This window comes from Silene latifolia, chromosome X (genome assembly GCF_048544455.1).
Source record: "Silene latifolia isolate original U9 population chromosome X, ASM4854445v1, whole genome shotgun sequence".
Lineage (NCBI taxonomy): Eukaryota > Viridiplantae > Streptophyta > Magnoliopsida > Caryophyllales > Caryophyllaceae > Silene > Silene latifolia.
In genome coordinates, this window is record NC_133537.1 from 244,692,550 (window position 1) to 244,717,045 (window position 24,496).

General features: G+C 35.2%; 1 protein-coding gene across 1 annotated transcript; it reads right to left on the reverse strand.

Moving 5' to 3' along the window:
- Window positions 1–10,060: 10,060 nt before the first annotated feature.
- On the reverse strand, window positions 10,061–12,937 carry LOC141619867 (protein FAR1-RELATED SEQUENCE 5-like). The gene is made up of 2 exons (XM_074436890.1): window positions 12,913–12,937; window positions 10,061–12,264 (listed from the first exon to the last, which is right to left on the reverse strand). Exons 1-2 carry the CDS (start codon window positions 12,935–12,937, stop codon window positions 10,061–10,063), a joined length of 2,229 nt encoding a protein of 742 aa, XP_074292991.1.
- Window positions 12,938–24,496: the final 11,559 nt, after the last annotated feature.

Below are 24,496 nucleotides of genomic sequence, written 5' to 3' on the forward strand. Positions count from 1 at the left end.
CCCATTGAACGCATACCCGCTATAAAAAGTTGCACGAGCATCGGGACCGAAAGCGAGATGTCGTAGGCTGGTTGAGCAATGATCAATTGGGTTGTTATCATCATAAATAGTATCCTTAAACCAGCCACTAAATTGCTTGTAATGCTCATTTGCATACTACCTTTCGTTCTTATGAGGGTGTTTTCCCGTAAGGTAACGCTGGTGTTCCATACTGTAAGGCTGGACATGATCATCGTTAAAAAGAACGTATGTATGAGCTCTATATCGCATGTCAGATGACATATTCTTGGAAACACGACCCCTTACACCTTTTCCATTCATCCAGTCACTATGACGATTCGTAGGAGCTCCAATTAACGCCTCCAAGGAGAGGTACGCGTAACAATACAAAGGAGCTTCATCGATAATCGCTCGCTCAGCAATACACCCCTCTAGACGATACCTATTAGATGTGTAATCAATGTAAACTTTCATCAATCGTTCGAATGGGTACTGATATCTCAAATACACTGGCCTGAGATACAAATCCTCCCGGACTAGGTGGATAGTCAAATGAACCATGATAGTGAAAAATGAGGGAGGAAAATATATTTCAAACTGGCAAAGCCTGATGACGAGGATATCCTGCAAAGTTTGCGCTTCATCGGGATCAATGACTTTACTGTTCATTGATTTGAAGAAATAGCAAAATCTAATTATAGCATGTCGAACCTTTGGAGGTAGAATGGAACGAACGGCCACAGCTAGTAGTTGTTGCATCAATGTATGAAAGTCATGTGAATTTACACCAGTAAATTTTAGGTCTTGCAATGAAACAAGGCTTCTAATATTAGACAAATAGCCCTCTGGTACCATAGTACCATGCAAGAATTTACAAAACTCTTTTTTCTCCTTTTTTGAAAGAGTATGAGCTGCAGGCGGCAAAAAAGTCCGATTTCCTTTTGTTTTAGCTGCCAGCTCGGGCCTAATACCCATTTCAACCATATCATCCCTAGCGGCCTTGTTGTCTTTTGTCCTACCCAGAACATTCACCAGAGTATTGATTATATTATCACAAATGTTCTTTTCAATGTGTATAAAATCTAGGCAATGTCTAACCGGGAGGTCACGCTAGTACGGAAGTTTGGTAAAAAAAATACGGTTTTTTCATAACCACGAGTAGACAACTTAGGTCCCTTCTTCCTATATGTTATCTCAATATCTTTCACTTTCTCATACACTTCATGACCATTCAAAATCTGAGGACTCCCACGTTGCTCAGGACACCCATTAAACGCCTTGTGAAGTTTACGATAATGATGATCAGGGCATAACCATCGACGATTTCCCCTGTACACATGCTTGCGATAATGCTTCAAATATTCGGATTCAACATCCCCCCCTCACAATGGGCACGCCTCTTTCCCATATACAGTATGTCCAGAAAGATCGCCGTACGCCGGAAAGTCAGTTATTGAACACAATAACATAGCTTTCAGATTGAGACTTTCCTTCTTATAACCATCAAACACTGGTATCCCTCTTTCCCACAGAATCTTCAGATCATCTAGAAGTGGTTCTAAATACACATCTATGACATTTCCAGGTTGTCGAGGGACAGATATCAACAAAGACAACATTAGATACTTCCGTTTCATGCAAACCCATGGGGGCAAATTATAGATGGCCAAGTACTGTGTTGGGTATCACTACTACAGATACAGGCTATAACAACGGTCAAAAACCGTTGTTATATAAAAAAGCGGACGTTGTTAAAGCGTCCGTTGTAGAAGGTTTTAACAACGGTTAGTTTTCTTAGGGAAACCGTTGTTAAAACTATTAACAACGGTTTTAAATATAAAAACCCGTTGTGGAAAGTGTGACTCAATTTTGGGGGCAAAATTTTAACAACGGGTTTTAATATACAAAACCGTTGTTATAACTAAAGACAACGGGTTGTTTGTAAATAACCGTTGTTGTTTGTTCTTAAAACATAAAAAAAAATTAAATTAAATATTACTAGCTATAAATATTAAAGCATCCTTTACCAACATATTAAAGCATCCTTTACTAACATTCATTAATTGAAACAACATGGCAATGAACCCTAATTTTATCAACAACGAAGAATGGCTTACACAAACGATTGAAGATGATGGGAAGGTTCTCGCCGGGCTTCCCGCCGATCAATACCCATTAATCAAAGCATCCCTTGAACATCAACGGAATTATTGGATTAAGAGGCGTGAAGCAGTCCGGCTTGTCAACAAAGCCTCATCATCATCATCATCTTCATACCCTAGTCGGCCTGTTACTCGCAACTTGGTCGCGGCCGAGAGATATGTTGAGTTGTACTCTTCCAACCTTATCTCCACATGCAAGTCGTGTCCTTGCATATATTCAATCTGTTATTGCAAAATATGAAGCCAATGACCCGGAAGTTAGCGGTATACCAGAGTGGCGTGATTGGTGGCAGGTTGAGAAGCGCTTTTTACGCTTAACCGGGGTTGTTCCGGCTTATTATACATCTTTTGATTTCGATAATTCTTTGTAATGTATTTGGTTTAAAATTAAATGAAATGATCATTTTGAAAGTGTTGAGTTATGCTTGTTTGATTTGCTTCCATTTTTTCAACTCCATAGATCTATCAGTCATCATCAAGATCTGATTATGGCACAACTTCCTAACATATATGGCACAATATCCTAACATATATATTAATTAAAAAACAACTCAAGAACCACACATTAGTATAAATACATTGCATTATCTCAACTAACATGCATTTCCATTATCTCAATATATTCTCCAAACCCTAATCGCTAAAACATGCTCGATCCGTCAAGGACGCCAAAGAAGATGGAAATGAAATAATTAGAAACACATACATGGAAATGAAATAATTAGCAGATCTTTGAACGGAACCTAATGGTCGATAAAAACACATACATTGAAATGAAATAATTAGAACAATAAAATAATGACGATGAAACAAACACGATAATTACAGGAACGTACGTAAAGAGACGATGAAATCAACGGTGACGGTGAGAAGATAAAGCGACGATGAGAAAGAGATAAAGAGACGATGAGAAAGTGTGTGTTTTGTGTTTGTGTTTTTTTCTTCTTTGGGTTTGTGTTTGTGTATTAAGGTTTGTGTTTTGTGGCTGCAGCAGACTTGTGTTTGTGTGGTTTATAGTATGGAAGGTATTGACAACGGTTATTAAACAACAACCGTTGTGAAATATGTTTTGACAACGGTTATAAAAAACACCCGTTGTTAAATAAGTTTTAACAACGGGTTTCAAAAATAACCGTTGTGATTACTTTTCACTAAATTTGCGCCAATTTTGCGCCAAATTATTAACAACGGTTGTGCATGGGTGACCCGTTGTTAAAACTAATAACAACGGTTTTTATAACCATACCCGTTGTAATTTATTTTAGTAAAATTCGCGCCATACATTCTACAACGTCTATTGTGATTTTCGTGAATAATCGTTGTTAAAGGGGCGTTGTAGTTGCCTGGATTTGTAGTAGTGTACTCATGTTTCCATGAGGGTTCATTCCATCTGTGGAGAGTGTTAGACGCAAGTTCCTTGCTTCTTTGGCGAATTCAGGATATTTAGCGTCAAACTCTTTCCACTGTCGACCATCCGCTGGTTGTTTTATCTTTCCAGCTTCAATCCTTCCACTATTATGTGAAGTCAACATTCTTGCATCTTCTTCATTCAAATAAATCCTTATGAATCTTGATATTATTGGAAAATACCACAACACCTTAGCTGAGATCCCTTCCTTAGTCTTATAACGCCATACATAGCATCGCCGATAATATGATAATTTCTCATAATTTTTACGGTACAATATGCAGTAATTGGGACAAGCATGTATTTTCTCATATTCCATGCCTAATTCTATAATCATTTTTTTAGCCTCATATGTCAGACTCGGAAAAACATTACCGTTAGGAAGTATGTCACATAGTAAAGCTAGAAGATCCGTAAAAACCTTATCACTTCACCCATTTGCCCCCTTCAAGTTATATAACTTTTCCACCGCGGACAATTTAGTATACTTCTTACAACCAGTAAATAAAGGTATTTCAGATTGACTCAACTTCTCAATTAAATCATCAGCATTTATTTCCCCATCACTGGGAGCTTCAAAATCATCGAATCCATCATCTTTAGCAAAGTTCTCACCTAAAACAACTTCAGGTGTAAGTGAACGATTGTTTACACACACATTATATCCCCCATCCCCTATATCTAAACCAGCAGTTTCAGGTGTATGATTATTTACCTCTACATCAGATTCCCCATCCTCATCCTCTAATTCTCCATGAAAAATCCAACGCCTATAATCTCTACTGAAACTATTCTTTTTAAAGTGTATTTTGACATCTGGGATAGGCAAAACCCTAATATTGCCACATCTATTACAAGGGCAGGGGAGTGATGAGTGGATATGAAAATTTTCACTAACGAAATTGTAAAATTCAGCAATTCCGTCATTATAAATGGTATCACCAATTTCACCATCAATCATCCAAGTACGACCCATATATAAGCCAGTAGCTATGAAAATGAGATTACCCTTTTTAAGCTATAAAGATTAATGACGGCGACGACGACAAAGATGACTTGTTCACCATCAGTCATTCTATTACTAATACCATTGAAATTTCATTTATTTTTAGAGTTGCATAATTTAAGACGGTTCTTATAAGAACCGTTGTAATTGTGCATGCATGCATGAGGTGAATAATGGTCAAACAACAAATAATAATAGGGCATGCATTGGTAAACTAAAATCACAAACTTTTCAGATTTCACAGTGGATCTGTTTTTACAACGGTTTTAAGAAACACCGTTGTTAATTGCTGTAATATGACAATGACTTTAAAATAACCGTTGTTGATATATGTAATATGATAAAGGCTTAACAAAGAACCGTTATCATTTTGTCTTATTATTATTATAACGGTTCCAATTCTTATTATGTTATTATGCAGTTTCCATTCTTTTTTATTATTATAAGTAGAAAGTTAGTCATTATAATATTTTATTTGGTTGATCGCCTTTGAGTGTAAGGAGTACCATACTCCCGGAGGACACAATAATTTTTCTAGTGATATTTTCTCTGAATTCCAGAGGATGGGTAACAAAAAACGTAACAAATATCATAAATAATTAAACTTTAATTCAAATAACCACCATAATCAAAATACAACTCATAATGTCAGATAATAATTAAAGACTTAATTAAAATCTGATGAAGTATTAGGATAGTCTTCATGCCCATTTTCGGCATAGATCAAGTCGTAGATCGACTCTTCATCATCAGCGGGCAGCGCAGGTGGAATGGCCTCTTTCTCTCATGACATAGGCACGGTGGCAGAAATGTGATGCCTCCTGTAATGTCTCAGCACAAGATGATCAACATGGGTCGCAACCCATAGATAAGGGCCCTTTTGTCTTGCATCCGAATAGAAGTCCTCTTTCCCCGCATCTTTCCCCGCAAATCTAGCCCCTAATTTTCTTGCCTGACGAAAACTATCATTGCAGTTAGCTTTGTCAAACTCGATAAAAGCGAAGTCTAAAAAACCTTGCTTGTTTGTAAACACAGGGTACACTTTTTTAACCGCAATGAAACCGGAGTCATGAAGCATTTGCGTCAACCACCCAAAATTAGGGTTTAAATCCTTTCCATTCACATCATAACGAACCGAGAGATTATGGAGAATGCAAGTAAAAGGTTGTGCGTAACGAGAACGTGATTGTAGCTCTGATACACCAGCCATACTTTTTTTAGAGAGAAATTAAAGAGTAAATGTTTGATAATTTAGATTTTGACCTAAACCATTATGAAGACATGTTTATAGAATTATTTTGGTCAAATTGTATATAATTTGTAAAATTGAATATTTATTAAAGTTCTGATAAAGTTTTGCATTCAGTGGTCAAACTGAGAAATCTAATCCAATAGTGACAACGATTGAATTGAAAAACCGTTCTTTCATAATTGAAAAGGATAACGGTTACAAGAAACCCGTATCTATAACATAACAACGGGTACCACAAACCGTTACTGGTGCTAAGTTAGTAACGGTTTTTGAAATGCCGTTTTATTAAATTGGTAACGGTTGTCTAACAATTGTTGATAAGAGAGATTTATAACGAGCTTTTGGAAACCGTTAAAAACGTTTTTGATAACTGTTTGTTAAGTAGCCGTTGTCACATAGTTTTCGTGGGAAACCGTTATTCTCATTATCGCGGTCTAGGTTTTCGCCAATATTTGGAAAACGGTAATCTAGGTGTCGTTATTAAATGCATTAAACCGTTGTGATACGCTCCTTATTGATTGCCAGATTTGGCGTAGTGCTAGCTAGCTTTCGTTGTGTCCATATTAGACGATCACTTCTTTTTATTGGATTTGTATTTCAGTTTTGGTATTGTAGTTTGTATCCGACTAAACATTCACTTACTTTAATTTAACGTTCTTTTATGGTCTATTTGATATACTCTACCACTGGCAACCGAGATGGTAGCACTTATATTGGCTAAGGTAGGCCTTGGTAAGGCACTTTGGTAGATGGGGGTGTTACAGTAACACCCCCTTCTTACCCAGCCAAAGTAATGAGAGGATGTTACCATCTCGGTTTTCTAAGGCGGTGAATCAGAGTCGCAATTGAGAAATATTTAATATAAATAAATTTTTTAGTGGATTACATAAATATAAGTGAATGAATGAATAAAAGAAATAATACAACTTATGACTACTATACTCTTCCAATTAAGTGACACTCGCATCCAAGTCCAAAGCTCGTCCCGTCTCCCGCGTGACACCAAACACAACTTATAAATGACTGCTCCCCATATGAATGGAAATACCATATGGATCGACATAGGCCACCCTGGAAATAGGTGACAATGTACACACAACCCAAACAAGTCATTTTAAATAAATAAGCATAAGACACGATGCAATATGTAAGAATGCAATAAGTTACTGAAATGAACGGGGCACGATTATACAATCACCACACCGGTAATGGGAGACGCCTAGACGTACCCATAACCACACTGATACCACGGACACGCCCACGACACCACATCTTTTAAATAGGTACTCAGAACACGTCCGTGGTACCGGGTCCGGAAGCCAACCAGATCACCTGCCAGACGTCATGCATCAACCACACCAGTCCCTCCGTAATCAAGTCAGAATGGGCACATACCTCTTGGTGTGGGAAGCTACAAGAGGCGACTCAAGCGTTAGATGGTCTCCCAATCGTCTTACGCCTCCTCAACAATTACCGCAGCCTCAACAAGTACGACAATATTCAAGGCATAATATGCAACACAACATATCACATAAGACTAACTATGAAGTTCACCTTCCACACATGCCTTAATACCCATTTCTCAAATGATTATGACTCCTCAAGTCATCATAGACCAACATCATGTTATAATGCATTTCTGACAATATAATTACCTCCTTAGCAATACTATTAACTACTAAACATGTTATAATGAAAATGCTCTAATCATGTGAGACTAATTACAACATTAACAATAACACAAGCAATACACACATTATTGAAACCGAGTAGGATTAACCTACCTTTTAGCAATCTTGACACGCCACTTGAATCCGACCTGATTATGTCTCATAAAACTGTCTCATCCTAAACAACTCACATAATACCATCACAACACATCCTACATTATTATACAATATAAAATCCCTTATTATTACCCAATAACTACCCATATTACACATATTACACATACTAATCATATTATATATTAATCCTACAACATCCAAGATGACATGGCATCACCACATTACAATAAGGCTGACTTGTCGATATAATAGAGAACAACCTCAAAGAATAAAAACGTTCTGCCACTAATTACAATCCTCTCCTATTTCTTTCCTTTTTTTGAAGTACAATCTCCCGTATTATTATTATTTCTTTCCTAATATCGTGCCACTAATTATGCATAATCTTAACACTAAAAAATATATACTATTATGATTAACTATAGATAAAATCTTTCCTAATTAAAATTAAAAAGATATGATAAGAGTTAATCACAGAAAAAACTCTCTAAAATTACATAACAAGTAATATATTTTTTTTACACGGAATATTGCAAAAAATAGAAATGGTATACTTCACATATATTTAATTCGAAAAAATATTAGAAAATATTGCATAAAATAAAATATTGCAAAAAATCAGAACGATATACTTCATATATTTTAATTCGAAAAAATATTAGAAAATATTGCATAAAATAACTGCATGAAACAACTGCTTTATAAAATATTGTAATATATTTTATTCCACAAAATATTGAACTATATATAATTATAACAATAACTTAGTATAATAATAAAATTAATCACACCAAACTTTCCTTTTGAGATGACATAACTGCTCTCTACGTAATTATTGTGATTGCTAGGGATAACAATCACAAAAGATTCCTTCCAAAGATAATTTTCCTCTCCAAAATGGATCTGCAACGTCACAAAAGGGATCAAAATTGAAATCAAAATGTTGACTATATGAAAACGGAATTGGTCAAAGATTGACATAAAGATTGATGAGTAATATTAAATATATTATTACTAAAATTAAATACCAATAAGTAACATACAATTGATAACTCCTATGATAATAGGATATTCTATTAGAAAGATTTCTATTAATCAAATCATATACATATAATTACAACTACAATTTCACAAAATAAACGATATTTGAATATATTTTATAGTGGTAAATATTTTTAAAAACGCATATAAATAGAACGTATCATAAATAAACATCTTTCAAACACTACTAAGCAATCATAGAAAAAAAACACAGAAAACAAAAACTCACCATCTCTACTCGCAAAAAAATGGCTCAAAAGAACTCTCAAGTGGCATGCATGACCCGAAAAAACACATTTGTGTCATCCACAATAACCCAATTGAAAGAAAAAACAGGGAACCAATCTCTGCATGCTAGCGTTGTGCGGAAATGGTACCGTCCCGACTTTCGTGCCCCTAACCAACATGGAAGTATCGAAATGCTTTTACTGGATACAGAGGTAATTTTTAAAAAATTTAAATTATAATTTATTTTTATCTTATTATATTATATTAATTATATATTACTCACTCCATACCAGACCAATGGTAACATTGACTGTTTTGCCACTATTCATGGTCATAGGGAATCTTCGATATTATTCTTAATTTATAAGACAAAATATAGTCATGTGAGATCTTGTTTGATTTATCGTCATGAATGCTATAAGAATATCAAATTTTTATAATTTTTAATAATGTGTAATCAAAGATATTTACGTTGCAAAATGTGTCTCGACAAGTGTGAAAAAGTCAATGTTACCATTGGTGAAGGAAATTTCCTGTGTTACGTAAACACCACGTCATATTAATGATGTGGTGTTACCCACTAATAAGATGTGATTAAACTGCCATGTCAAATATAATAAGAGAATCAATTAATAATCCTTGAAGATATTATTTAACCGCAAAGATTCTTTGTCCCCACTAACTCTTAATTAGCCGATTATACTTTTGGGAATTGGCCTAAAACTAATTAAATTGCAAATTTGTCCCTGCACAAGTATATGAAAATAATACATGTAACTCTGTAAGTGTTGCTTGCTTTTTAAGTGCAATACTACCTTGCTACATATGCTAAGCAGAGTATGAATTAAAAAATCACATGATAGTCAATATAAAGTTGGAATTATGAAGAACACACAAATGCTTAAAAAAAAAAAAAAAAAAAAAAAAAAAAAAGAAATATGTCCTTCTAATTTGACTACTGAAAGCTAAATAAATCGACTAAAATTCTACTAAGGTAACTAATAATAGAATTCTAATTCGGAGTGGAACACTAAGTGCACAGTTGCCACAATATAATCCAGTTGCTTTCGTCTTTTTTTCATCGATCAAAAGCTCTCAATTGTCATCTGCAAGATAAGATAGCAATAAAACAAACAAAATACATTACATACCAGAAAGTTCTATAAGAGATGACAATCAGTATATAAAGATGACAACTTGGGCAAAAGTGCAAGGGTTATCGTTGATATACTTACAAGTGTGTCCTTTACTTGTCGATTTTTTTCTCTTCTCAAGGGCTCCTTTCAATCTTGCATTAGATTCCCCCAATGGTCTTCTCGTTGTGGGATTTTTCACTTGTAAAACCTGATTTATGTTCGTCTCGACTTCACCAGTACCATCATCGTCTGATTGCGAAGAACTACTATCACTAGACAGATTAATATTTGCAACATGGTTTTCTATCTCTTTTAACCAAGTTGATAAATACTTCTCTGCAATCTTAACCCCATTGAAATCTAGCACACTTTGGTTTATGGCCATATAAGCTTTCTGCATTAAGTAACTTCTCGTGAGTGTCACAGAATGTTTCGATGTTCCATCATTCAAGCTAGCGCATTCGACTATTCTTGCTCCTTTTTTCACATCTTTGGTCCATCTCTTCAGTATGTAATCAGATGGAATCAAACTCATTCCATATAGATTTAGAACTTTCAAGGCGTGACAACATAACAAACCCTTTGATTCAAATTTCTTACATATACATGTCACAGAACCACTCAATGGAGCAAACTTCATCACGACAAATTCCACTGTTTTTGTCTCTTGTTGTATGACATGAAAAAAATGATTATCATCGTTGGCATAACATTTTACGATCAAGTGCAATGTATCATAAAACTCTTTCTTAAATTCATCAAAAATAGTAAGAGTATAAACCTCAGCAGCCTGTCTCAAAATTCCACTATCTCGAGCAGCATACTTTGGCTTTCCCATCCTGCAACGAAAGTCTAACTTTCTCTCTTTGGAGCGCCATCGCTCAGCCACCTTTTGTACATGATGAACAAGGCAACTTAATGGCATGGTCTTACAAGATATCTTGCGAATTACACTATTTGTACTCTCGCTCCTTTGCGTGGATCTTACCCCAGCAAAAAATATATCTTGACTAAATGCTGGGCACCATTTACTCCGACGCTCATATAAACGTGCCAAGCATTTATGATTTGTGAGATCGTAATCAGCTATCATTTTTGACCAAGTTTCCTCAAACTCAAGTTCAGAACCACAACCATAGACAAACTTATTAAAAATGTCCTTAAATCCAGAAACTGATAATTGATGACTTAGATGTTTTCCAGCATTTTGAGATAAATGCCACAAACATAAACGGTGTCTAGTATCTGGAAATACCTCTTTGATAGCATTTGCCATAGCTTGGCTTTGGTCATTGAAAATAGTTGTCGGATGTCTATTACCCATTGCTTGTAAGAAGTTTTTGAACAACCAAACAAACGTCTCAATAGTTTCATCAAATAAAAAAGCACATCCAAACACAACATTTTTCTTATGGTGGTTAATTCCAGTGAATGGGGCACAAATCATACCATAATTATTAGTTTGGAACGTAGTGTCAAAAATGATCACATCCCCGAAGCACTCATTGTCTATTAATGATTTCCCGTCGCGCCAAAAGAAATTAGTCATGTGGCTGTCCTCATCAAATTGTACTGTGTAGAAAAACAAGGGATCATTTTGTTGTTCTATGCAAAAATGATTTACCGGACTTTGGGCGTCTCCCGCTTCTAACTGGACCTTTTTTTTCGTGCGGATATGATTATTTAGATCTTCTAATGTAAACAGGACTTTCGTTTCTCCACCTTTTTCACTTGCTATGTATGCAAATGTTTGAGCGGGTCCGAAACCTGCGTCAACCATCGATGATATAACGGATGCATCAGCAGGTTCAATTTTTCTACCCGACCGTAATAAGTGTTTTTCGTCGTCTGCTGCCATTTCATGGTTATGTTCATCATAAAAGGCAACAACAGACCATATACCACCCTCTTCTTTAAACCTAATGAACGCTTCACACGTTGTCCGAGTATCCAAACGATTTTCAGATTCTGCATTTGATACTCCTTCATTTGAACATACAAATGTGCGTGTAGTGATTTTTCCTTCTTTGTTACGACGGAAAACATGCTTACGGATGCTAAAACCCCTCTCAATTGCATATTTATTGTAAAATGTATATGCTTCTTCTTCACTACTAACAGAGGGACCAATCCTAATCACATCGTCCCTACTTCGTTGTAAAATAACAGACGTACCTTGTTCGTGTTCGCAAAATTGACGGTCATCGTTCACATTTGATTCATGTTTCACAGTATTAAGTATGACTGCAAAGTATGAAGATCACACTATAATAGAACAATTCACTTCAATGGTAGTTTAATGCTTGTTAATCACTTGCAATACGGCTGATTAACAAATGGGAAGCAATATAATATAGGGTATAGACAATTTGGCGGCAATATGAATACACTTTCAGTCAACTTGGAATATTATAAAGGCAATTTGGCGGTAGATTATCATACTTTTAGTTCGCTTTGGCGGTAAATTTTGGAAAAACCACTAATAATCATGGGAGATATTTGAGGATCATACGGGAATCTCAATAGTTTGGAAAATATCTGCAAGACTATTTTACTATTTTTACATGTCAATTTAATTAAATTGTATTGGTGGGTAACACCACATCATTAATATGAGGTGGTGTTTACGTAACACAGGAAATTTTCTGCCATTGGTGTGGTATGGAGGGAGTATATGACATTTATCATTCCTATTTTCCTATAGAATAATATCATTCAAGCTTCAGTCAGAAAATTGATAATTGATCAATTTGATCCAAGGATAGTGGAAGGTGTCGCGTACAGGTTAAGTGGATTTACCGTATCTGCAAACACTGGATCAGAAATTACAACCCCTCATCCCTTCCGTTTGCACTTTGAATTTGGTACCTTAGTACTACAATCAAACCTTACCATCCCTATGTATGGTTTTTTCCATCTATGAGTTTGGTGATATAGTTGCGAATGAACTTTAAACAGGTATTTCATAGGTAACGTCTTATTACTCATCATTTGATTCAATAATCACACAATATATGTACGACTCTTAAACATTAAATAAATGCATGACAGTAGATGATTGTATTTCCATTTCAGATGTTGTTGGTCATTTCGTCGGAGTAGGAGAAGTGAAGCAAACTACCGGAGGTCGTCCACTCAGGACAATCAAACTAGAGAATCTGGAGTAACAACTTTTATTTTTCTTAATTTTTCTTAATCTAGCTGTTTCACAACTTATCTCTAACTCATTTAGAAATAATTTACCTACTGAGTAAACAAAATGTTTTATCTGACTTAGAACAAACTAATTACAATTGTAGGGGTGAACAAATCGCGTGCTCTTTATGGGGGAAATATACCAAGGAAATAGACGAGTATATTGCAACCTAGAATCCATCAAGTGAACCAACAATTATGGTGATTCTGTATGCACAACGGATACTTTTCCAAGGTATTTATGACATTAAGAACCTGACCTCACCGATTATTTAAGGCATTCTAAATATTAATGTTTCACACAAGACAAGTGAGGGTGCAGACATCAAGGTATGCGGCAAAGATAAACTTTATTATCTTATATCGTGACATATGCATTAAAGAAAAATGAGATGTCGATAAATTTGTATACATTTTCTCTGCCCTATATAAGATTTTCTCTTTCCTTGATGTTGACTACATTTTCTATTCCCTCCATAATAAACTTAGTGTTCTACATATATCTTATAGGTTGATGGAGGGTAACGATCGAGTGGCATCCCGTATAACTCGGATCACTCATGAGGATACATACATTCTTTCGGGCGATAATATAGTCAGCATCAAGGAAATCAAGAAATGCAAAAAGGTACATATTCCACATAGATGGTTATCATTAATATACAATTTTCGACTACTATAATTATTGTTTTAATTATTGTGTTAATCCTCTTGAAAAAAAAAACAGGCTGGTGATTATGTGACACTTGCAAATATAGATGATCTTGATACAATAATTGGATGGTACTATGATTCGTGCAAGATATGTAGAACGAAGTGTCAACTTCATGTGGCTAACCATTGGTATTGTAAGAAGGCAGACTGTGAAGGTTGCACAGAAGGATTGAAAACTAATGTTCCAAGGTAATATATTTGTCAATTAACAAAAAACACATACTTCTAAAATATTTCAGAATAAAATTAACAAATATAAGAGCTGATTTTCATACCTTCATGCGCAGGTACCAAGTAATATATCACGTTGTTGGCCTTTTGAATGACTGTGCAATATTCACCCTCTTTGAAAACCACATCAAGACATTAGTCAAAGTGTCTCCTTTAGAACTTCTGGCTGCCCAGGAAAAAACAAAGATTCCTGAAGATTTAGCAATTTTTATTGGTAAGAGGTATGTATTTAAGGTTCGTGTTAAGCAAGATTACAACATTGACCAAAAGTCGCGAAGCTACACGGTGATTAGTATGAGTGATGATCCGGAGGTTATGAAGAACTGGGAGGAGAAATATCAAGCACTACAGGTATTTATAATAATTTTAGAACACATCAATTTGCTACATAAAACAACAGAAGTATAAATTTATAACATGATTTGTATTATTACTTAGGACCGTACAAACGTACCAAAGTCTCACACAAGTGCAGAACTGGAGTCAATCACCCAAAATGAAGATGGCACTAACATTGGGGACATGGTATTCTTTTCTCCTATTCACATATATATTTAAATTTATTTATTGTATTATGACTCCAACTCCTATTTTTTGATTTTTTTTTGGTATTTTTTCAGATAATATCCTCAAGAGGATGAGGCTGGTGACACTGATTGTCAATTGATCGATGTACTAGATCATACTCCTCTTCTTAAAAGGAGGGTCTCAAGGATGCTAGGAGTTGTCAGAGATGAAGATAAAAAGTGAGACCTTTTTCACCTTCATAACCATATGCATTTGTGTAATTCCCTCTGTTTGTAGTTTCACGAAATTATTATGCAGTTTTTTCAACCTGTTTCACAAAAAAAAAAAAGTATAAGGCCAATGTTCAAAATATGACTACCAGATACCCCAAATACACCAAAACGTTATGTAACTGTCAATTTAGAATTAGCTGCTCATATACATAAAACCTTCATTTTCTATTGTCAAAATTTAAATGCTTTGCGCCAAAATACACTTAGAGACACATTCAGAAAAATGTGTCCATTGTGTCACTACTCCATATAATATATAGCATTTGAAAATACTTAGCTCATTTGCACAAAAAAAGTATAAGGCCTATGTTCGAAATATGATTACCAGATACCCCAAATACACCAAAACATAATGTCACTGTCAATTTAGAATTATTGCCGTCTTATACATTAAACCTTCATTTTCTATTGTGAAAATTTAAACGCTTTGCGCCAAAACGCACTTAGACACAAATTTAGAACATTTCTATAAAAACTCAATTGCCTTATTTCAAAGTGTCCTTGGATGTGGCGCCAAAAGGCATTTACACCGAAATTCAAAACAATGGATTATATTTTCCCCTCCAAAACAGAATTTAAAATTGGAAATAATCTGCTCATTTTCATAAAAGCTTAATAGTTTTCCTAATCTGAAACGCTAATCGTTTGGCTCCAAAAGACACTTATACAGAAATTCAAAACATTAATTTTCCCTCAAAAACCAAAATTAAATTTGAAAGTAATATCCTTATATACAGAAAAATCTGTTCATTTTCTAATTTAAAATTTTAATCGTTGTGCGCCAAAAGACACTTAAACATCTGCCCTATCTTTTGCATCCAAAATTTAACATTAAATTTTTTTTGCGCCAAAAAAAAACTCCTACAAACATTTGAAACCTAACAGCCACTCATATATAATCGTTATGTCACTCCATTAGCCTGCACAAAATTAGACACAAATTATCATTATGGATCCACCTTCATCTGATCACGGTCAAAAGAAAAGAAAAGACATTCAAGGAGTAACGAATCAAGATAATCCTGATATCAAAATTCAGATCACATACGATATTATGAAGAATCAAGGTAATCCAGATAACAAACCATATGTCATTTTTCTACACCTATAGCAGATATAGGTAACCTACCTGAGACATAGTAGCCATAATCATATTCAAAACTTAGTGAACTCGAGAGGTGAAAGACTATATTATCTATATAATTTGCATGAGAATTATTATTGTATATCTGAATCTTAAAAAGTGTAGCATCATCATAAGCTATATAAATAAAGATAATTTATGAAAGATAGGTGCATATGACATTTGCCTATTGACTAACCATGTTTTGTGTAATAATATTAACTACTGAGCAGATAGTTCATCAACATATCCAACTCAACAACTCGATTGCATCTTGGACACACACCTCAATAGTAGTTCTAAAAGTAGAAGTAAAGAAAAAGCTATTATTTCTGAAAACCCTGAAGGTATTTAACAAATTGCCAACTTATATATTATTTTAAACAAAGTCCTTTAACCTAAATCTCTAATGATTCTCATATATTTTTCTCTTTTCATATTCTATCGTGTGCTTATGATGACATACACAGGTTTTGGAAATAGGTGTCTTATTGCCACACCTCTGACAGATATAAGCAATAGCAATTTCAATCTCAGAAGAAGTAATCGAGGTGAAAAAATATAAAGTTCCCATTTACGTCCTATAGAATTATGTCCTAAATCTCTATTATGTCTGTTTTACCCTTTCCCATATTGTGTCTGTCTCTAAATACATTCACAAATACTTAAGCCAGGATATCCTATCATTTTACGTAAAAGTTTATTATGCTAGGTGCATATGATATTATTTAAGTGACCAACAATATTCATATGGTGTTATTTGAATAACAAATAAGCAGAGAAGTCACTGCCATTTCCGACTCAACAAATTTTAACCAACAGCGACTCAAAGCGCAATGATAATAGTAAGAGTAAGGACGAAGGAAAAGCTCCCATGACTGAAAACAGTCAAGGTATTCATTATTAATCTCACATCTATACTATTATGATCACATACTTTTAACTAATTGTTATTTTTACCATATATTCAACATTCATTGTGTTATATAACCCATCATACACGTCGAACATATTGGACAATCAGTATTACAACTAAGCAAATACAATGAGATGGAAAGACCTGACGTCCATGTTTCTCTATGCGTTCCACTTATGGACCAGCGTCATGGTAATTATATATTCTGCTAAACTATAATTACATTGATGGGTGTGATGTCGTCGGGTCACATCCAATCAAACACATTTATAATACTCAACAAACAACTAGTTAGCGGTAAGTCGAGGTCGATCCATGGGACGGTGTGCTTTGGGTTCTAAGTCTATCTACCTCAATTTAGGCTAGTGTCACGATTGATTTGGGTTTGTAGTTGTGTCCTAGGCTAATGCAAGCAATAAAATAAAGCAAACAATGAACTAAGAAATGTAAACAAATGACTAAAAGCACTAGAATGTCATGGAGTAATAGGGGATTCATGGTGTTGATCATACAAACATGTTTACAAAATTGCAAGCAATTAATGTTGTAAAGGAACCGAGTTGGTTTATGTCTTACAGTTCATAGGAAGAGTTGGGTCCCGAAGCTGAATCGATTAGATTGTACAACACCTACAAGTCGACATAATTTCCTCCTATTCAACTTCTATGCATGGTCTAACAAGACTCGAGTTGGTTTATATTTTACAAGTCTTGTTGAGTAGATAAGAGATGGGTAAAAATGCAAGGATTCATAGGCTTAGCATTTCATCAAACATAACATGTGCATAAAGTTGAGATCACAGCAAGCAAGCAATTTGATTATGAAAACATATTAGATTAAACATGACTAATCCCATGTTGGTTTCCCCTAATTACCCACTAATCCTAGTTAAGAGACTACTCACTTATTATCATGGTAAACATGTCATTAATGGTGTCAATCATCACAACAAGTGTAAACATGATAAGAGAATGAGGAAATAAACAATAAAGTGTAAAGGGTAAAAGAATTATACCAACTTAAGATGATCCAAATATTAAAGCAAAGAATAATAGAAGAAACTTGATTGATTGATGAAGAGTTGTCAATTCTCCAATAATAACCCAATAATTTTCAATTACCCAATAATAAACTTGAATAATAAACTTGAACAATAATTAAGGAAAGATTAATGTGTAATTTGTGGAAAGATTAAAGAGTAATCTTTTCTAATCTACTCCTAATCTAATCGAAGAGGAATTTCTAATATGGGAACTTGGTCTAATCTAAAAACTTGATCCTTTGATTATTACAAATGGGGTATTTATAGTAGGGATTCATTAGGTTAAGCAAGGGTAAAATAGTAACTAACAATGCTAATTGTTGAGTAGGGAAATGCTCCTCTCAAAGAAAGATGCTAGTCTCCTTTTTGCTAGTCTTTCAAAAATATGCGCATCTTTAATGGAGAAAGAAGAAAACGAAAGTTGCTGTAAGGGAATCCGAGCGGCCTAGGGGTCGGGACGCTCGGATTGTTGGTGTAATACCCCGTATCTTATATAATCGATTAAACAGATATTATTATATATTAGTTATTATACATTTCATATTGGTTGCATCGTAATATCGTGAATGTTATTAAGTCGGGTTTATATCGTATATGTTGAGTCAGGCTACATCACATATTGTCTTTTGGGTCAAGAATCGTATCACCCATCTACCCATCTACATTTACCCAATTACCATACCAGTTTAAACCATTTGCCTTACCCGTAACATGTAACCATCATTTACCCTAAACCTAATCTAAGAGCCGCTCTCCCTCTCCCCTCTTTTAACAGTTGAGTCATTTATAATTTCATTTTATGATTTATAAAACCATTTCTAAACCTAGAGAGAGGGAGAGGAAGAAGAATTGTCGAGCCTTTCATTTGATTGAAGATTTCTCATCGATTCCAACCTAATTCGATCTCCCTGTTTGTAAGTCGATTTCATTCCATTGTTTATACTGTTTTAAAGTGTTCGTCTTCAAAAAGTTTGAAAAGAGAGTCCTGTTTATTTGATGTCTAGTTTATGCATATAAAATCTCATAGTCAAATTCTTTATGGTTTGTCCTAGGTGATTTATTTATGAACATGTCGCTGAAAAGTCCGCGAATCTGATTTGGTTGTGGAAAATGATTTGAAACCCTAATTTTTATGTCGATTCAGTTATGAGGCTTCTTCATACATCATCTTTGTATAGTCTATATGATAATAGGATTTGGAATTACTGCAAAATGATGTTTTAAACTCGTTTTATGAATCAATACTTTTTATGCGACGGTTTCTGTCAGTTTTTGGAAATCAGTCTGAAAACCCTTGATAAGTTTGGAATTTGAGAAAAACACGTTAGATATAATTTTTAGCTAAGACTCATGGGGTTCCAATCCAATTGGCCTTGTATCAATTTGATTTTTCTGGAATTAGTTATATATTTTATTCCGAGTCTGTCATGTGCTGGAAAATCAGGAAAAATCGTGTTTGTCCTTTAAGTTGATATTCCTTATAAGTTATGATGAGTCTAGGTTATGTGCATGATTATTTGATTGAGTAGGTGGTAATTATACATAATTATGTTATGTAGGTGATGGATATGTGAAGGATCATAATTGATTGCTTGTGTGCTTGGATTGCGAAAAGGTAGGGAAATACACTTGACTTATTATCGTTGTTGTTGAATTGTGTTGACTTGTTTGTATTTCATATGACCAAACTGTGAACGTTGACTTGATTCGTGGTTGTTGATTCATGTTATGATTCATATCCTGGAATGTGCTTGACTGAATTAATCGTATTGAGTATATTATCACAACATTCGGTAACCGGCATGATTCTATGATTTACCAGTCCAATGATATACATATTGTGTTGCATTAATTTCTTGAGCATTCATATGCATTGGAGATGGAGGAGGTTGTGGTGACGTGGTGTGGTGATGATGATGTTGTGATAAGGCCCAGGCGGGTTCTGCAGGACTTGCTCTGGTGTCCTCAGCTGTGAGCTGGCAGATCGGCTACGGTCGATATATAGTCTACCGGGGATCGGTATGGCTGGGTTGTACGGGTTATGAGTCGCGATGAGATGGTGGTGGTGACGGAGGAGCAAGCATATCATACATACTTGTTGCATTGTATTACCCTACTCAACCTCGTGGTTGACCCTGTGTATTCGTGAACACCTGCGATGAACCTTTTAATGGGGAGCAGATTGACAGGTACCTCAGAGACAGATAGGAGCTGGATGGGAAGGGAGCTTGGATTGCCTGACTTAGAGCTAGCCCACTTTTAGTTCTGTTTAGTTATCAGACTTTATTTTCAGTTTGAGACTTGTTTCATTTCAGATGTAAACATTTATAAACTTTTAATTTAAAATATTGTTTATCTTTCCTTTGTTATTCACTGCCTCGGATTTCCGAGATGGTAACACCCTTCTTTATCTAAGGAGTCCTAGTCCAGGCCTTTAAATAAATGGGGGTGTTACAATTGGAGCAGAGGACGAGCGGATTCAAGCACGGGACGCTCGGATAAAAATAAGGGAAGACGAGCGGATTTGGAGGGTGGACGAGCAGATTCCTGTAGCAAACGAGCGGATTGGGTCTCGGGACGAGCGGATTGGCGGACAGCTTCTTTGTTTGACCTCGGATTGTAAAACAGACGTCATTTTCTCATTCAGACTTCTATTAGAGTGATTCAAAAGCGTAGATCACTTGTTTTTTCGACGCTGTTCCATCTAGCATACTTTCAGAGCCAAATGAGCAATTATTGGTTTAGGTTTCGAGCAATTTCTTCTTGTGATGCCTTCCCTCTCGTCATTCTTACTTTTTAACCCTATGATCCATCTATATACTCTTTATTCCTACATACTTGGCCATTATTCTCGCCTCCACTTCATACTAGTCCATCCAATATAATCAAAAAATCTTCCAAATATGTATGCAAGAGGGGGAAATTCCGCCTCATTTATCTCCTTTTCTACAAAACATATGAAATACGCTAGAAAAGCAAATAGGAAGGTTTTGACGGATAAAATGGCCATAAAATGTTATAATAGTATGCAAAATAGGCTCAATTAGGGGACTAAATGTGTGCAAATAATGTTCACATCATACATTCTGTTAAACTATAATTACAATTATACATCCCATCTTTCTGAAAATGCCTTTATTGAGATTATTCATGATTAGGTTTGCGAGCATGTTATTTATGCGCAAGTATAGCAAGAAGGAAGAGAAAATTGAACATTTCAAATAAGTCATCGATGAATGCAAAAGATTCACATCAATTACAGAGTTATCCTTCAACATTTCCATTTCACAGTAACACTTATGATATAGCCGACCCCTTAAGTGTGGATTTTAACGGTAACAACCACTTTTCGTTAAAGACAATAGTTGATGACTAATATGATTGTGCATAAATATGTGACAGTATTTATATTGCTTTCTGGTATGTTTAGGAGTGTTCAATATTGATACACTGACACGCAAACTAAAAGCCAACAACGCAAGAAAAAGGAGAAGTTATATCCTATCTGAAAAGGGATCTAGAAATCCGCGATCTGTGCTCGATGAACTTTCTACTTCATCCCCACCTTTGAGCTGCATCAGCACAGGTACAATAAAAAAAAAATCAATTCCCAGAATCATATATTTTGTTATTAGCGAATATCCTATAAACGATTGTAGCATTTATAATGCAGACGGATACAATTTGAGTAGAGGAATGCATTTGTCAGGAAACATATTTGCAAACAGTGCTCCAACTTTGGCAAGTCATCTCGGTTAGACCTAACTACCCTAAATATATTTCAATTTTAGTTTTACAATTTTTTTTTGCATCGGAAATATTATAATGTAATTATTAATGAAATCAAACAACATCACAGTAAAAAAAATTATTGACATCCTATAACAATGACTATGACCGAGTGAACTACCTACTTTAAATATTGCATAATTTCCTTTATTTTACAGGTTTTACCGCACAAAGTGTTCTCAATAATTTTAAAAAGGCAACAATGCAAAGCACACAGGTTATTCAATCACTTATACGAGATCTAAGTTCGTCCTATGAAGAACAGGTGAACAGAGCACACAAGAATGATGTTCTAGGTGATGTCATCAATATTGAGCAACCAACTTTACAAAGCACAAATATCACTCCATCATTGAGAGAGGATATAAACGATGAGCCGTTGAGCGACACAGAGAACAATGATGGTACGGTCGAAGAAGGTATTTAGCATAATTGAAACTATGAGACTCAGTTTAACATTAAGTTATTATATTGTATCATTCTGACAAGGACTCTACTTATTTACATTCTTCTTCACAACTCTACTCCAAAGTTATTGGGATATCGGAGACCCGGAATATTAGTGTACAAAGTGCTATGCACAAATGTGGTATGAAGAGAGAACACCCAAGAACACCAAACCTAAAAAACCTTTGTTCTTAATGTGTTGTAGTGACGGTAAGGTAGAATTACCTTTATTGAAAAAACCACCTCAATTACTCCACGACCTTCTAAGTGGCGTACATCCACAAAGCAATCATTTTATTGAGAACATTAGAGCATATAATACAATGTTCTCCTTCACATCAATGGGCGGCAAAATTGATCATTCGGTAAACCAAGGTCGAGGTCCATATACTTTTAGGATGGGTGGTCAGAATGTTCACTTGATTGGCAGTTTGTTACCAACAAATGGATCCCGACCAAAATTTTGTCAACTATACATATACAATACTAAGGAAGAAGTCAACAATAGAAAGAATGCTGCGAGGTTAGCCATAGAGCTTATATTCTTTATGTAACTATTTACATTGTACGAATTGTTTCATAAGCCCATTGTTGTTGTTCTTTTCTTTTCTTTTTTTCCAGTTCCTGGTGTGATACTTAAAGGTTTAATGACGATCTCATCAATGCTCTAAAATCAATGATCGACGAAAAAAACACTTTGTCAGCAAATTTCAGGATGGCTAGAGATAAAATTAGTTCGGGTAATGCTGGTGACATAAAGATGAAGCTTATTTCTAAGCGAACAACTGACGGTAGAACTTATAATCTCCCAACGGCTTCTGAGGTTGCAGCTCTTATTGTTGGAGATATTGAGAACACTATTTATAAGAGAGACATTATAATTGAGCGTCAAAGTGGCAAATTACAACGTACATCAAAACTGCATCCGAAGTACCTAGCGTTACAATACCCTCTACTTTTTTCATATGGGGAAGATGGGTTTCGACTTGGTATCTCACATAGTGACGTGTTCATTGCTACATCTAGCAAGTCAACTAAACCACATAATGACCTAACATTGCGTGAGTGGTTTGAATTTCGTTTACAAGATAGACCAATTGATAAGGAGGCCCCAACCATATTGCTTTCCTGACGACTATTCCAAAAAATTTTAGTCGACGGCTATTTAATTGTTGAAGGGCAACGATTAGCATATTTCAGATTTAATCAACCTAAACATCGATCAGAGAACTACAATAACCTTGCTAACGCAGGCGCTAGAGGCCAAACAAATACATCTTCAACTAGGAGTCGCTTTATTCTTCCGTCCACTTTTTTAGGATGTCGGGGGTACATGAGGGAAACGTATCTGGATACTATGTGTACATGCAAGTGGTGTGGCTACCCTGACATCTTTATTACTTTCACATGCAATCCAAAGTGGCTAGAAATAACTAAGTTTGTTTAAAAAAGAGGTATTAGGCCTCAGGATAGTCCCGATATTCTATGTCGGGTTTTCAAGATGAAGTTAAATGAGCTTATGAAAGACCTTAAAGAGCGACACATGTTTGGACGCACAAGAGGAGGTAATATGCCAAAAAGTTTTTTTTTTTATTTCCAACTATTTCTAATTATGATATATTTTATTACTGAAACTTATTTACTTTTGGCTCAATCCATTTTGCAGCCATCTACACTATTGAATTTCAAAAGCGAGGTCTACCTCATGCTCATATATTACTGTTTTTACACTGTGACGACAAGTTCTACCAGGTTAAAGAGGTTGACAAAATTATATATGCTGAACTGCCAAATCTAAAGGATGATCCAGAGCTTTACAAAGCAGTGTCGGAGTACATGATGCATGGTCCATGTAGGTTAGAATATCCCAAGTCGCCATGTATGGTTGGATCCACATGCTCTAAACACTTTCCAAAGAAGTTTTGCGAAATAACCACCTCTGATCGTGATGGATATCCTATCTATAGGTGAAGGGACACTGGTGTTACAGTCGTGAAAAAGCAACACAAGCTTGACAATAGATATGTAGTCCCATACAATCTGAAGCTGCTTTTGAAGTACCATGCCCACATGAACATTGAGTGGTGCAACCAATCTAATTCCATCAAGTAGTTATTCAAATATATCAACAAGGGATATGATCGCGTCACTGTCCACACGTCCCATCAGCGTCAAAATGAACAAAATCCTGATGTAGTTGACAAAATTCAGCAGTATAT

What these genes read in the sequence shown, in the direction of transcription:
- LOC141619867 (XM_074436890.1), bottom strand. Translation starts at nt 12,937, where the DNA reads ATGGAAAAAACCATACATAGGGATG. An exon ending in AAAAACCATACATAGGGATG is followed by an intron (nt 12,265 to 12,912) that starts GTAAGGTTTGAT and finishes CATACTTTGCAG; the next exon opens with TCATACTTAATACTGTGAAA.